The sequence below is a fragment of the Athene noctua genome, chromosome 1 (genome assembly GCF_965140245.1).
Source record: "Athene noctua chromosome 1, bAthNoc1.hap1.1, whole genome shotgun sequence".
NCBI classification, from domain to species: domain Eukaryota; kingdom Metazoa; phylum Chordata; class Aves; order Strigiformes; family Strigidae; genus Athene; species Athene noctua.
Genome location: NC_134037.1, coordinates 40,033,802 through 40,046,913, shown reverse-complemented (window position 1 = coordinate 40,046,913; position 13,112 = coordinate 40,033,802). Strand labels below are relative to the sequence as shown.

The following is a 13,112-nucleotide window of genomic DNA, read 5'->3' as shown; positions in this document are numbered from 1 at the left end:
AAAAAGCAGAGTTATGTTTTGAAGGAGATTCAGTTTTCAAAAGAACAAAACAAAGTTTAAGCTTTGACAACAAGCTGGGGAACAAAAGAAACCCAAGTCATTGAGGAAAAGTACCTAATCATCATGTCAGCTTGACATACTCAATTGTAGGATGGAACTTTCTTTTCGATAATCTGTTTTGAAAGCCATGAAATAGTTGATAGCAAATGTTAATCTCTCAAGATGTGTGAACCCTCTGAAAAAAACAAGCACCGTGGACCCGGTTTGCATGGTGTTGACCTGAATAAGGGGATAATGTGCTTAAGCAGCTTATTCATTCTTCAGTGCCCTTTGCAAAGGGAGCTGCTCCACAATGGTTTGCCACTCGGGGCTCAGACGTGACCACTGTTCTTTTCACTTGCTGAATGTTTCATTCTTTTGTCTCCGCCCCGGGTTTCTTCATACGTTGTTCCAAAGAGGACTATAAAGGAACTTTTTGGGCGTATTTCTTGTCAAACTGTAACACTTGTGAAGCAGAATGCACTGAGCTGTAAAGGAATTTTGGACTCTGGGTATATAACTGGCCAAGCTTTTCATCAGAGATGTGTCTCTGAATTAGTTGTCTCTGCTTACGAGACTTCCCAGGCTGGAATTTTAAACATACCCCAGAAACACTGTATTAATTGTTTTAAATATTCTGTATTAAATTTCAACATCAAAGATATGTGAATAAATTCAAGTAGTGCTCTTAAAAATGGAGCTGTTTCAGAGTTCTGAGTTTTAGCATTGGCTATAGATTTAAATGCTCACAGACATGAAAGATGCAAAAGTAGCAAATGGACTCTAAGAGCCTGTATTTCAAGGCAGACCCATGGCTTGTTTAGCACTTTTTAAGAGCATAACTGTGAATGCCTACTTCTCTTGAATTTTCACAAAATCACTGCCCAACTTAAGCTGTCGTCTTGAAGGAATCAGCATGACTCAGTCTGGCCACAAAGTGTTTAGGAAATATGTCTTCAGAATTTAAAAAATAAAGGGACCAAAGATTTTTTTTTTTTTTTTCATTTAAAGTATTTTTTACAGAATGAGAAAATGGACCATGCTTAATAAAAAGCTTGTGGAAGTATGTTAAAAGAACAAATTAATTTAGGAAGAAGAGTTACAGGAGCTGGAAAGGAGTTAAATTACTTATGCTGAATTGGACCGTGGAGCATGTGGTATACTTGCACAGGACATGGAGTAGCAGAAGCCTACTGTCATGGAAAGCTGTGGCAATGGGATATTAGAAATGAGATTGTAGTTTCTGAGTCTTACCATGATGTTCCTGAAAGACGCTCCTGTCACTCAGCAGTTCTGCTTTCCAACTGTGTGTGCTCCGTCTGGTGGGAAGCTGGAGACAACTCTCAAGGGGTTTCCAAACTTGTCTTTAGATATCACATTGCTAAGCAGTTCATTTGCCATTCCTGTGATTTTATCTCCCAGAGAAATAAAATTATGCTTGATTTATCAGATTTTCCAGAGGTCATTTTAAATAATGAGGCAAACTCAAAATCGAAATGAAAAAATAATTCCAGAAATAGTTCTTGACTACAAAATTAGAAATGATAATATAAAACAAAGAAGAGCATGAAAAAGAGAGAATGAATTTGGAAAGTACCTGACATCAAGCTCTTGCCAGTTTTTCCTGTAGTATCTGGAATAGGTACATAATTATGATTTTGATTCGGTGCTACAATACCTAGAATAATGTAAATACACAGGTAAAATTATTTCAGCCAAATAATATGCTATTTAAACATGAATGCTACATAGAATTGGGGAAGGGAACAAATAAAACGCTTACAATATAATGACTTCACTTTCATTTACAAAGTAATTTTAATTTTGAGCTTTATTTGTTCTCCGATTCAAGCAGTTTAAGTAACAACTTCTGAAAGTCTGTAAGTGACGTATGAAAATAGTTTGTTTTCAAGTGGTGATGAATTTAACAACAATTTTAGAAAAATCAGCTGAATTTTTGTATTGATTCTTTAAACATACTAATCTGATATCTATAATTTTTATGGAAGTAGATAGAAAAGTGAGGGAGAGGCAAACACTTCTATATGTAGGTCTGCACCAGGATACTCGCAGGGAAAACAATCTACCACCAAAGGTTTTAAGTTTGTTACTGATCCAAATCAGTCTCCGAATGGGACTTGTGATCCAAAGGATTTTTCAGTTCTACAGCATAGAAGAGCTGTGAAGGGAATTTAGGCACTTTTCTAAAATACAGAAATCAGATTTCTGATTCCCAACCTGAAGCGGGCTGATCAAGCTTTCCAGCCTTGTTACTTCTTGTTGTATATTGAAGGCTCTCTCCTGGAAAGAGAGGTGGTCTGTATTTTTCTTTAGTATATTTTCCTAATTGAAGCTGATGTACAAGTACTGCAGCCATGCTGGTTTTGCAAATTGGTTTTGGATGAAAAATGTTTAGTCAAGCTCCTGACCTATTCTGCAAGCTGTTTGGGCAGATGTGTGGGAGGATTGCACGCTAGATACATTGGAGAAATTAGTTTATTCATTTTCAGAGGCTCATGAAAAATAATAGCAAAGACTGCCTTTATATGAGGGTTCCTGGGAGAACCAGTGAAGGTGTTGAGACTGGCGAATTGCTGTAGCTGGAGCGAATTGCCAAAAGTGATTGCAAAACCACTTTGAACACATTTAGTAATTCATAAGTTATAATTTGGAAATATATCAGACCAAAACAAGACCTTCTAGTAGCTTGGAAGGAAAAGGTCAAAGGCTTGGTTATGTTCTGGCATACTGAATTTTAGAAAGCAGCACATTTTCTGAATATCAGCTCGTCAACATAGTTGAAATTATGGACTCTGGGAGAGATTTGTGAAACATAATGATAAAAGAAAATGGCTTTTTTAGAATGTCAGAGCACTGTCAGGATGTAAAGGAAAAAGAGAAAAGTACTAACTAAAGTTTTAAAAGGTACTTTTGAAACCTGACTTCCCAGAATAAACTTGTGCTTTTTCACTTGGAAACAATACACTTCCTTTGAGACTAGGTGTCCCTTTTCCTTGATACAAAAGAGTGTTTCTTTAGTCTCTTTGTTGCGTTTCTTCAGTCTTTATATAGAGGTGGATAAATGGATATGTACTTCATATGCTTGAGTTAATCCTCAAACACTGTATTGTTGTCCCCTTTTTTTTAACTTAGAGTGTACTAGTGTAACTTGCTCATATAATAGTTGAAACATTTTTTTTAACAGGCATTGCTGAAAGATCCTTTGTATATTGGGCTGAGACACAAAAGAATCAGAGGTCAAGCCTACGATGATCTTCTTGATGAATTTATGGAAGCTGTGTCTTCAAGGTATGTGATATATCGGTGCTATTCATTGGTGAATTCCACTGTGAACTTCATCTTGGGAGAAATAAAGGTCAGTAGCTTATGAAAGGAAGACAGAATTATTAGGTTTCTGATCATTTTTATTGTGAGCACAGTATTGTATAAGTTTATAACTGCTTGAACTACTTGCCTTTAATATTGTAGTTTTATGAGTTCACTGCATGAGTGGTAAAATTCATCTGGAGATGAGTAAACTCGTTTTTCAAACTTTTTTCTGAGATTTGGATTGTTAAGTATTTGCCTAATGATTTTCTATGCCTAGTGCTATGCCTACGTGATTTTCTCTGTCTCTGTAATTTCATGTGTGAGATGTCAGCAGCCTGAAAGAAGCTATCATACTTGGCAACCCCTGCCTCTGCCCCCACCAAAACGCAACAAGACTAAGCTTTCAACGTTTTCGTTGTAAATGTCATGGTATGGCCCTATACCAAGTCAGCTCTTTTTCTTGCTGCTTTTTTTTCCTGTACAGAAAGTACTTAAATTTATTAGAACATGATGCATAAAATCTCACATGTCAAATAACACTTTTGCTCATGTTTTCCTTGTTTGTTAAAATATTTCAAGTTCTAGCTCTGCATTCAGTGTGTATACCTAAAATAACCCAAGTGTCAGGACTCTTAGCCGAACGTATTTTCTGCATCTGCATCCTAAAGCTGGGGCTGAGCAGTGAGTAGGACCTGGAAATACTTTCCAGCTCCTCAGTCTTGTCTTGTGCCCCATCTGTGTTTTGACTCCATGTTGAGACCTTACCTGGACATGCACATGGTTCCTGTGCAAAAGAAACTTGGGCAAGCTGGTAGTTTTGATTTCCATGCCTAAAGCATGGAAACGATTTCCTCATGTGTTACTATACTCTTCCCATCACCCCAAGTTGCCTGCCACTTCCTTGTTCATAATCTTGCTATGGAAGTTGCTGGTTTGGCTCTACCTCTCTTCTGAGTATTCCCTTTCAGACAAAAGTAATACATTTTCACCTTTTCACCTTCCTAATAGACGGTTCAGAGCACTAGAAATTGCTCTGTGGACCACGTTTTGAGAATCCCTAACTTAATGCATTCCCTAACTCATCCTTTGTTTAAAATCAGCCACAGTTCTTCATAGTGAAGGAAATTGTCAGAGTCAAGTCGAAGATTATCTCAATAAAGTTTGAAGGTCTGGTTGACATGCTCTTCTTACTTAAACATCTTTAAAACTATAATTCTGAGCAATTTTGAGCAATTTGTGTTTGCTTGACCTCCTGAAAGATCACTTCATTCTCAGCTAAATCTGTCGTGGTCTACAATGGTGTAATTTATTTCATGCTTAAAGTGGAGTACTTACAAATTATAATTCAAACTTTGCATGGTTTACTTGTGAATTCTTTTGGCTGTAGTGTCACATCTGTGTTCATTATGATACGCATTTGCTAAGGTGAAGGGAAAAGTGATGTCACTAAAGTAAAAATCAAGTCCATTTGTTCAATAATTTCATATGTTCCTAAACTCAAATTTGTGTTTAGCATGCTGCTGGCAGACTCCGCACCTGTGGCTGATTCTAGTGTGGTGGGTCTGAATGTTAAAGATGCAGGTCATGGTTTGCTTAACTGTGTATTACTTTCCCTTGCCAGCCATTGTGGTGAGTTAGGTAATTGTATACTTTGATTAAATGCTAGTTATCTTTTCGTTGTGAAAGATTCTCTTATGTTTTTCCTCTTTTCACTTTTCTTATCTTTCTGGAGTATGCTTTGCTGATCTTAGAAGTATATTTGGTCTGTTACATTTTAGGTTAGTTGTATTTATTGTTAGTTATCACCATGGTATTCCAGAGGAGGCTGCCTTATTTAGCATTGCCCAATCAATTCTGAGAATGGGAGAAGTTGTGGGGAAATCTTTTGTTGTGTTTTCAGTACCACGGAGCATTCATCTCCAAGACATACATAACCATGAACATCTTAGGCTGTCATGTATTTTTAATAAGCCAAATTTAAAGACAGGCTTTTAAGGTGATGACAAATAATTTCAAGTTGGAAAACTATATTAAATACCTATTTTAGATCCTTTTCACCCTCCTAATTCTCCAGAGAAGCCAAATACTAATAGAAATGAGAGCCAGATTTTAGCAGCACTGCCTGGGAAACAAGCAGGAGTATGCAACTCTACAGGGCAGGGCAATTTGTACAGGCTTTTCATTGGCTTCCCAGGAATCTTCCTAGATGTGTACATTATCTTAATTTATTGTTACATTTTGAAAATTAGATTTTTATAAGCTGATGCAGCATCATTTATAATGTGTCATGTTGAAACATCACCTTTATACAGTAAATGTTGTGATGCATAATAAAGAAAATGCTTTATAAAGAAATATGTCATATGAAGGTATAGTTTCATCAAATGCAATACTTTCCTGTTCTCAGCCTCTGCTATTCACCACCCAGAATTTCTTCTTATGAAACAAAATTATTTATGAAAGAGTCAGGATTTTAAAAAAAACCCCACAACTTAAACCATCCATTACCAAAAGATTTTGGTACAGTATCCAGTGTGCTATCATGGCAGACTGGAACTAATACAATGTGATTTTTCCCACATGTGGGAAGACAGAAGCATATGGAAAGTGTCTAGATTTCTGTTGACATAAATGCAGTGAACAGCTTTTATTTATTTACATATGTATACATTTATCTGTTTATTTATTTATTACCAGTGCCAGCAGCTGCCCTCTCTGAGGGCAGGTGCTATAATTTATCTGGACATTACAGGCATTTCTTGCTTTTGTGTTGGTGCAGTAATTTGGGGCAACAGGAATATTCTAAATGGAAGGAATGTTTTATAACATGAGAAAAAATGGACAGTTATCTTCCTCACTGAAGAACATATATCAAACTGGAATTTCAAAACATTTTTTAAGTTTCTGCCCTATGGAGAAGTGGCTCATAAACATTTTATACAGAGAAGTAAATTTTTCCAAATAACAAGTTGTTCTTAAATATCTGTGTTTACAGAGGAAATTCTGAGAGGAGGGACTGCTAAACAAGACTTGGGGTTGATCCACCAAGGCTTCCTGTGTAACCAGAGAAAATAACTCTTATCTTTTTATTTCAATTCCTATTTCTTCCCTACTTGCCTGCAATGATGCAAAGAGAAATATATCAATAGCCAGGAGGTATTAATGTACAGCAGTTAAGGGATGGAAATGCTTGAGAGGAAAATATGTAGCATGGAGATACGGAACAAGAAATGAAGGGACAGGAAAAAAGCATCTTTTAAATAGGACTTGAATTTCCTTGTCTGATGCAAAAAGTGGATTTAAAGGGTCTGGAAATTTTTTCCTTATTTTGAAGGACACTTCATTTTCACAAATCTGCTAAAGATAACTTCACCTTGAACCCCTTCAAAAAATGCCAGAGCAGGGAAGAACAGCATCCTACCAGCTTGCTTTCTGCTGCAGACCATCCCCGATGGAAGGCACTGTACACGGGGAAGGGACAATACTGATTTGCACCTCTGGTCTGTGAACAAATAGGAAACTTGTAGAAAACTACGAGAATATGGTATAATTCCCATAGGTTATTCACTTGCCCACCTACCGTAATCCCAAAGAGTTGGGTGGAATTATTATTCTGTCATAAAATAAACCCCATGGATTTATGGTGTGTAAAAGCAACCCTTATCTTTCTCTGTGTGTGTGATGGTGATTTTTCAGTTTCACTTCAAAATGCAAATAATAGTGGTGGAGCCTTGAAAAGTAATATCACATGTCATTATGTTCTCTTTTGTAATCATATCTTAATTAAATCCTTCCCCACTCTTTTTATATGCTGTGCTTTTCTCAAGTTTGAGAGTTATAAACCAAGCTGCTGACAATTGTAATTCAGTATGTTCTGTCCTAAATTACCATGATGTAGTCATTATTCCCCGTTTGCCTGATTACATTATTCACAGATGGTAGCAGGGTTTCATTTCAAATCATGTGTTACTTTAAAACAGTGTTTTATGGTAAGTATGGTTTATCTAACTTTGAGAACAACTGTAGAAGCAATATACCTACAAAATAAAAATACACAAATATTTTAATAGATGTCTTCAGTAGATTATATTAGAATATAATTCAATTTGTGAATAATTTAATTCAAACAGCCTTTACTTTTGGAAAAAGAATATACTGGCAAGAAGTCAACATAAAAGGTTCTTATAGCTGTGCATCATTAAGGAAATGGTTGGACTGCACAATGGTTCTGACAGTATGTTCAAGCACAGGTTGTGAGTACAACAATATTGATGCCTCAGTCCTCGTTTGCTCTGTGGTGGTGCAAGACCAAGACATGTCATACCTATGTGTTCCCATATTGTTCAAGTTAAAGCTGGTGTCAGAAAGCATGCAGATAGAATTCCTGCTGCAACAACTCCCTCCTACGGCAGACTTGATGAAGATCTTTCTGTTTAGATGTTTTGTCCCTCAGTGGGACTTAGGCTCTTCGAGGCAATTTTTCAAGTCTATGACTACCTGCTCTTTCCATTGTTCAATGAACATTGCCTTCCCAGTGAAGATCACTGTGGACCAGGATAGGAGAAAGGTAGGTCCTTAGGCAGAAGCCCATACACTACCTTGACTAGTTACAATTGTTCTTTGAACCTACCCTCAGTTCTTTCTTGTGGTTATATTTGAGGGTCATTTCCAGTACACTGATGGGTTTGTGTTCTTCCTGAAACTGCTTGGTCCTAGGCCTCAAGTTTCCTTGCTCACCTGGACTCCCAGGTGAACTTTGTTTTTCTACTGACAGGGTAGAACCGTTCAGGAGGTTGTTTGCCAATTAAAAATAGGCCCTCAAACTCAAAAATATTGTGGTTTTAAACCAGGGAATTTTGCTTTGTATAGTGGAGAGTCTTGTGGAAGAGGAAAGCTCAAACAGTTTGATAAGCAGGGTTTATTTTTTATTCTAGTTCAAGCAGCCGTGATGGTTTGCCTGAGGAAAATCTTCAAATGTTGTGATTAACCATCATGATTTGTAACTGTTATCACTTGCAACATTTAAATTCTCAACAGGTGATACCACCTCTAGGAATTCGGAACCCTTTACTAAGATGTAGGGCTTAGTGAAGTGCCCTGCTTGGAATTGTCCTTGCCTGCATATGTAGGGGATAAAAAAAGAGAAGTAATTTAGCTGTAGTATGTTTTGTGAGATGAGATGTTTGTGTGCATGTTTGCTGTTCCTTTGGTTGCTAAATCCAAGGGACTCTGAGATGAAGGTAAGAAGACTGGGTGGAAGGCATCTAGTTCTATATAAGCCATTAGGTAAGGGGGAGCAGGTTAATTAATTCAATCCCAGTATGAATATCCTTATAAACAATACATCACAGAAGAAAGAACATAGATAAACAATCGTTCTTTCTGTTATTTGGTGCCTTGTACTCCTCTTCTTCCCTTTCTTGCTGATTCACTTGGTGGTTAAATAGCATCTGATTGCTGGAAATGTTATGAATGCATGCTTTACAAACTTCTCAGATGCGGTAAGTGGCATAAGGAAAAGTGGATCTGTCTGTGAAGCAAAATCATAGCAGGATAGACAGACCCTAATCACATCAAGTTTATTTGTAGAAAGAGTCCTATTATTGTCTGTAATGTGAGACCTTAGAGAAATTCGAAGATCAGCAGAGCAGCTTTGAAGAAATAAAACCTCATTCATCCCTTAAAGAAAACAAAAAGTAATTAAATCCTCAAACACAGTATTGAGGGAGAAGGCTGTTGTTTTGGTTTTGTGGTATAAGATAAAGAGAGTGGGGGAATGTTTTTAGTATTTTTAGTATGCCTCTTGTACCAAAACTTAGAGCTCAGAATTGGATGTATCCATGTTCTAATAATGCTCAGCTATGTCCCAGACTTGCTGCAGTCATTCTAAACCCAACAAGTGAAGAACATGCTGTTCTCAGGCTTTTCTTCTCCAAACTATTTTAAGAAGGGATTTTTCAAATGGAAAAGGCCTGGGTAATCTCGGTTACTTTTCTTCCTCTTTTATAGCTCCAGCAAATGGTGGGCAGGATTCTCAACAGAAGTTAGCTGGTGCAGCTGTATTGTAAATGGAGTGAATGTTGATTTATTTGAATAATTTGTGCAAGTGTAGTATTTTAACAAGGTTTATATTGTTGTTACAGAAGTATAGTAGTTTTCCAGGTCATCAGAATCTTAATTTATTTTTTTCCCTTGGAAACTCTAGTAAAGTAAAATATCAAATTTTTGGCTGCAGTTCACATCAGAATGCAGTAAGATGCCTGTCTCTCTTATCCTGGCTCTGTCTCTCTCCCATTAAAAGTCAAGAATTACTTCTACCTAGATTCCACCCCTCAGGAAAACTTTAATTCACTGTTGATCAGGCTAATGGGATTTGGTATCTCAGTGCTTCATCCCTCACTTTACCCTATAACACAATGACACTGCTGTGCTTTACTCAGAGTATCCCACCCAAACTACACCTGCTCCCACCTGAGATTCCTGATCCATGGCTGCAGATCAGCCTGTGTCTGTGGGTTCCTCAGCTACGCCTCACAGGCTGGGGCTGCAGGGTGCCAACAGCAGCATGTGGGACTGGACTTGAAAGAATCAGACAGGACGGCAAGCACTGCTTCACTGTTGTTAGAAAGGGACGTGCTGGAACTTGTAGGCCATAAACCTTGGGAAGCCTGATAAGGGGAATAGAGAAGTGCTGATACGGGGAAGAGTTACTGCCCTTGTGAGTCATGCGGTGCTCGAGGGAAAGAAAACTTAGAGTCTCTGCAAAACAGCTTAGTTGTAAAAAGTCCAGTTGCTAGAGTTTAATTGGCTGCCAATCAATGAGCACTGATAAGAATGTTGAAGCATAGCAACCAATCAATGTAAAACACGCATCTTCTGATTTCTTCTGATTTTTTTACATAAATGAGTGTTTTCTGCAATAAACTCTCTGACTCTCTGCTTGCATCAAGCTGTGTCCCATCTCTCAAATCGCGGCAGCAGCTGGATGTTGGTAGCCTGAGATTTGCTGGTAAAGTAAAGCCCTGCTGCAGGAGGGTAGAAGGCAGCAGATAACTGCTGCGACCAGAGTCAATGGTGTCCTCCTGGACTGACCGAGATATCCTACCCTGCCCAAACCAGTCCTGCCCTGCATGAGAGAACCTGGACCAGGTGAAGGCCGTGGTCATCTCCCACTCAGGAAAGACTTGGATCTCTCCTTTCCCTGTAACCTCTGAGGCATTTGTGCCAGTTACGGGAAGTTTTAACATATGGCTTGTTGACCACACTGGGTAGATGACAGAAATCAAACAGCTGGTAGTCTGAATTTCCTGATCTCCTGCTTGAGTACAACTTTTAGAGTTAAATTTGCTTATTATGTCACAGAGTAAGTATCACAGGGGTAAGAAGGAAACTTGAATGTTGCAATCCTGCCCAGGCTTCTGAGACTGAAGATATTTTTCTCCATTGTGCTTCATGACAGAAAAGTGTTCCAGGCAGTGCAGTTTCTGTAATACAAAACACTTATGTCAGGGTCTAGGTCAGTTTTCCTTTTAAAGGAAACAGCATTTATCTGATAAAATGTAGACTATAGAACACAAAATGTTTAAGAGGGTATAGGGGATATGGTGAAGTCATTGCTGCAGAAGCGGGGACTGATGGGGCCACTACATTTTGGTTAAGCACAGCTGATCCACTGCTCAGGAGGGCATGCGATCTGACCAGATCCAGAATGTGTAAATGCCTGTCCACGAGTTTGGTGGGATCTAAAAACCACCATCACCACCCAAGTGTCATTTGTTGTCTGGAGCAATGCAATTGTGTAGTGTATCATAAGAATAATTCCCTTGTTTTATGTCTGCTGTGGATTGTAAACATCGTTGGTGCCCAGTAGTCTACAGATAATAAGCCATTACTAAATACCACTGACCCAATATATTTATCATTTGTATACTACTAACTTCTTTTGCTACTGGCTGATTTAGCAGCAAACCAGAATTATTATTTTCAGTTATTAACACATCACTTTGTTAAATTGACTGAACTAAGCTAAAATGTAATAATTCATACACCTGATAGACAATTTGAATCAAGTATATAAGTGTAGTAGAGGGAAGTTATTAGTGGTGAGTGGCAGATTAAAGGAATTGCATCTTTAGAGCCTCTGTTCGTTTGGCCCTAATTCTGAACAGAAATGCTGGAAAACCATAAATCAGCAGGCGTAAGTTTGAAAATATTTTTTTTATATAATCTGGGCTATTACCTACTTTCTATTTCTTTGTTTAGAATTTACACAGAGAATAGAAAATACCTTGTTCTTAGTTATTTTTAAATGATCCCTTATCACTCGCACCTGGCAAAGTAACAGCCCAGCACAGGCTCTGCCAGACTCATTCTCACTTATTTTGTTCCCAGTAGAGAGTCCATGATACCTTCTCCGTTCCTTTGCTGATTTACTGAGTAAACCTGCTTCTGTGCTGATGAAATAAATACAGTCATGTCCTGCTGTTGTCATTAACGGTGGACAACATCAGTGAGTGAACCTAAAAGATTCAGATGGTACAAAATGGGGAGGAAAAATATTGTAACACAGTAAATGTTTTGGTATCAATATGTTGTCCACTATTTTTTAAACCTTTTGGCATGGGATAGGGAGCTCTAACTGGAGACAAGGACCTCTTTTACTAACATCTTGCATCCCAGTTATACAGAACTGGGGCAGGGGGAAATGTCCTTGAGCATCAAGATGTTCCTGAGGAATTTCATTCCATGGTAGTGTCTACACCAGGAGGTGACCCTGAGGGGAACTTACTCTGTCTCCACAGCTTGGGCAGCCCCCAACTCAGCACAGGCCTTTCCCTCACGCATTTCTGTCCTGAGGCTCACGAAAACAAATGATAGTATCAACATCTCATGTTTTTCATACGGTATGCTTTTAGATTTCGGACGCTACTGTGGTGTTTGTGTATCACTTGTTTCTGACTACATATCCTATATGCTCAAATATTTATTTCAATCTAAGATGCATTTGTTACTTTATCCTCATGGCTCATTGTTTGGTCTGTCAGATACTTGAAATTTGTTGTATAACTGTATTTTTATACTGTTTTTCACCATAGTTGTACGCTTTTTTAACAAAATCTAACATGAGAGAATAGATACATTGCCATGGAACTTCAGTGGTTATCCTAGAACTGAAGTAAATTATTTTAGATCTCTTCATACCTGAGTATCAAATTTCTTCTTCTAAGCATTGTCAACACCGTATTAAAAATCGATAGTGACATTAGACAAACAGCTATACTCCCAGATTAGACAAACCATAGTATTCCCAGAATCATCTCTGCTTCTTTTGATTGTTGTAAGAAAGAGTACCTGCTAGGATCAAAGGCTCACAAACAAGTTTTTGTACAGTCTTCCCAGGAAATTACGATGGAAACTTCAGTGGCTTCCTGGTCCATCATAGAATCTGCAATAGTAATCTGTATGTCCTTACACAGCAATATAGCCTACTGAAGTGTGGACATACGGCACTTCTGAAAATCAGGATACTTCTTTTTTTGGTGCTTAACTGTGGATTTAAATGCTGACTTGTAAAATGCAAGTATTTAAGAGTAATCTGAGATTATGGCCACGTTAGTCTTTCAGCCATGCAAACCTGGTGATATGAACTGTCAGCCAGGGCTTTGGCACTAGGATCAGAAAGCATATCAGAATTCAGTTCTAGAGTTGTACACATTATCAGTAAGTAGAATACCTTAAATTAA

At 37.9% G+C, this 13,112-nt stretch overlaps 1 protein-coding gene across 2 annotated transcripts in view; it reads left to right on the top strand.

The window, feature by feature from the left end:
- The window catches only part of ME1 (malic enzyme 1), a 191,225-nt gene that overhangs the window by 105,995 nt on the left and 72,118 nt on the right, over positions 1-13,112 (top strand). For both annotated transcript variants that reach the window (XM_074922748.1, XM_074922740.1), the window contains one exon: positions 3,245-3,348. In XM_074922748.1, coding sequence (XP_074778849.1) covers positions 3,245-3,348 — 104 coding nt within the window. The remainder of the gene's footprint in view (positions 1-3,244; positions 3,349-13,112) is intronic.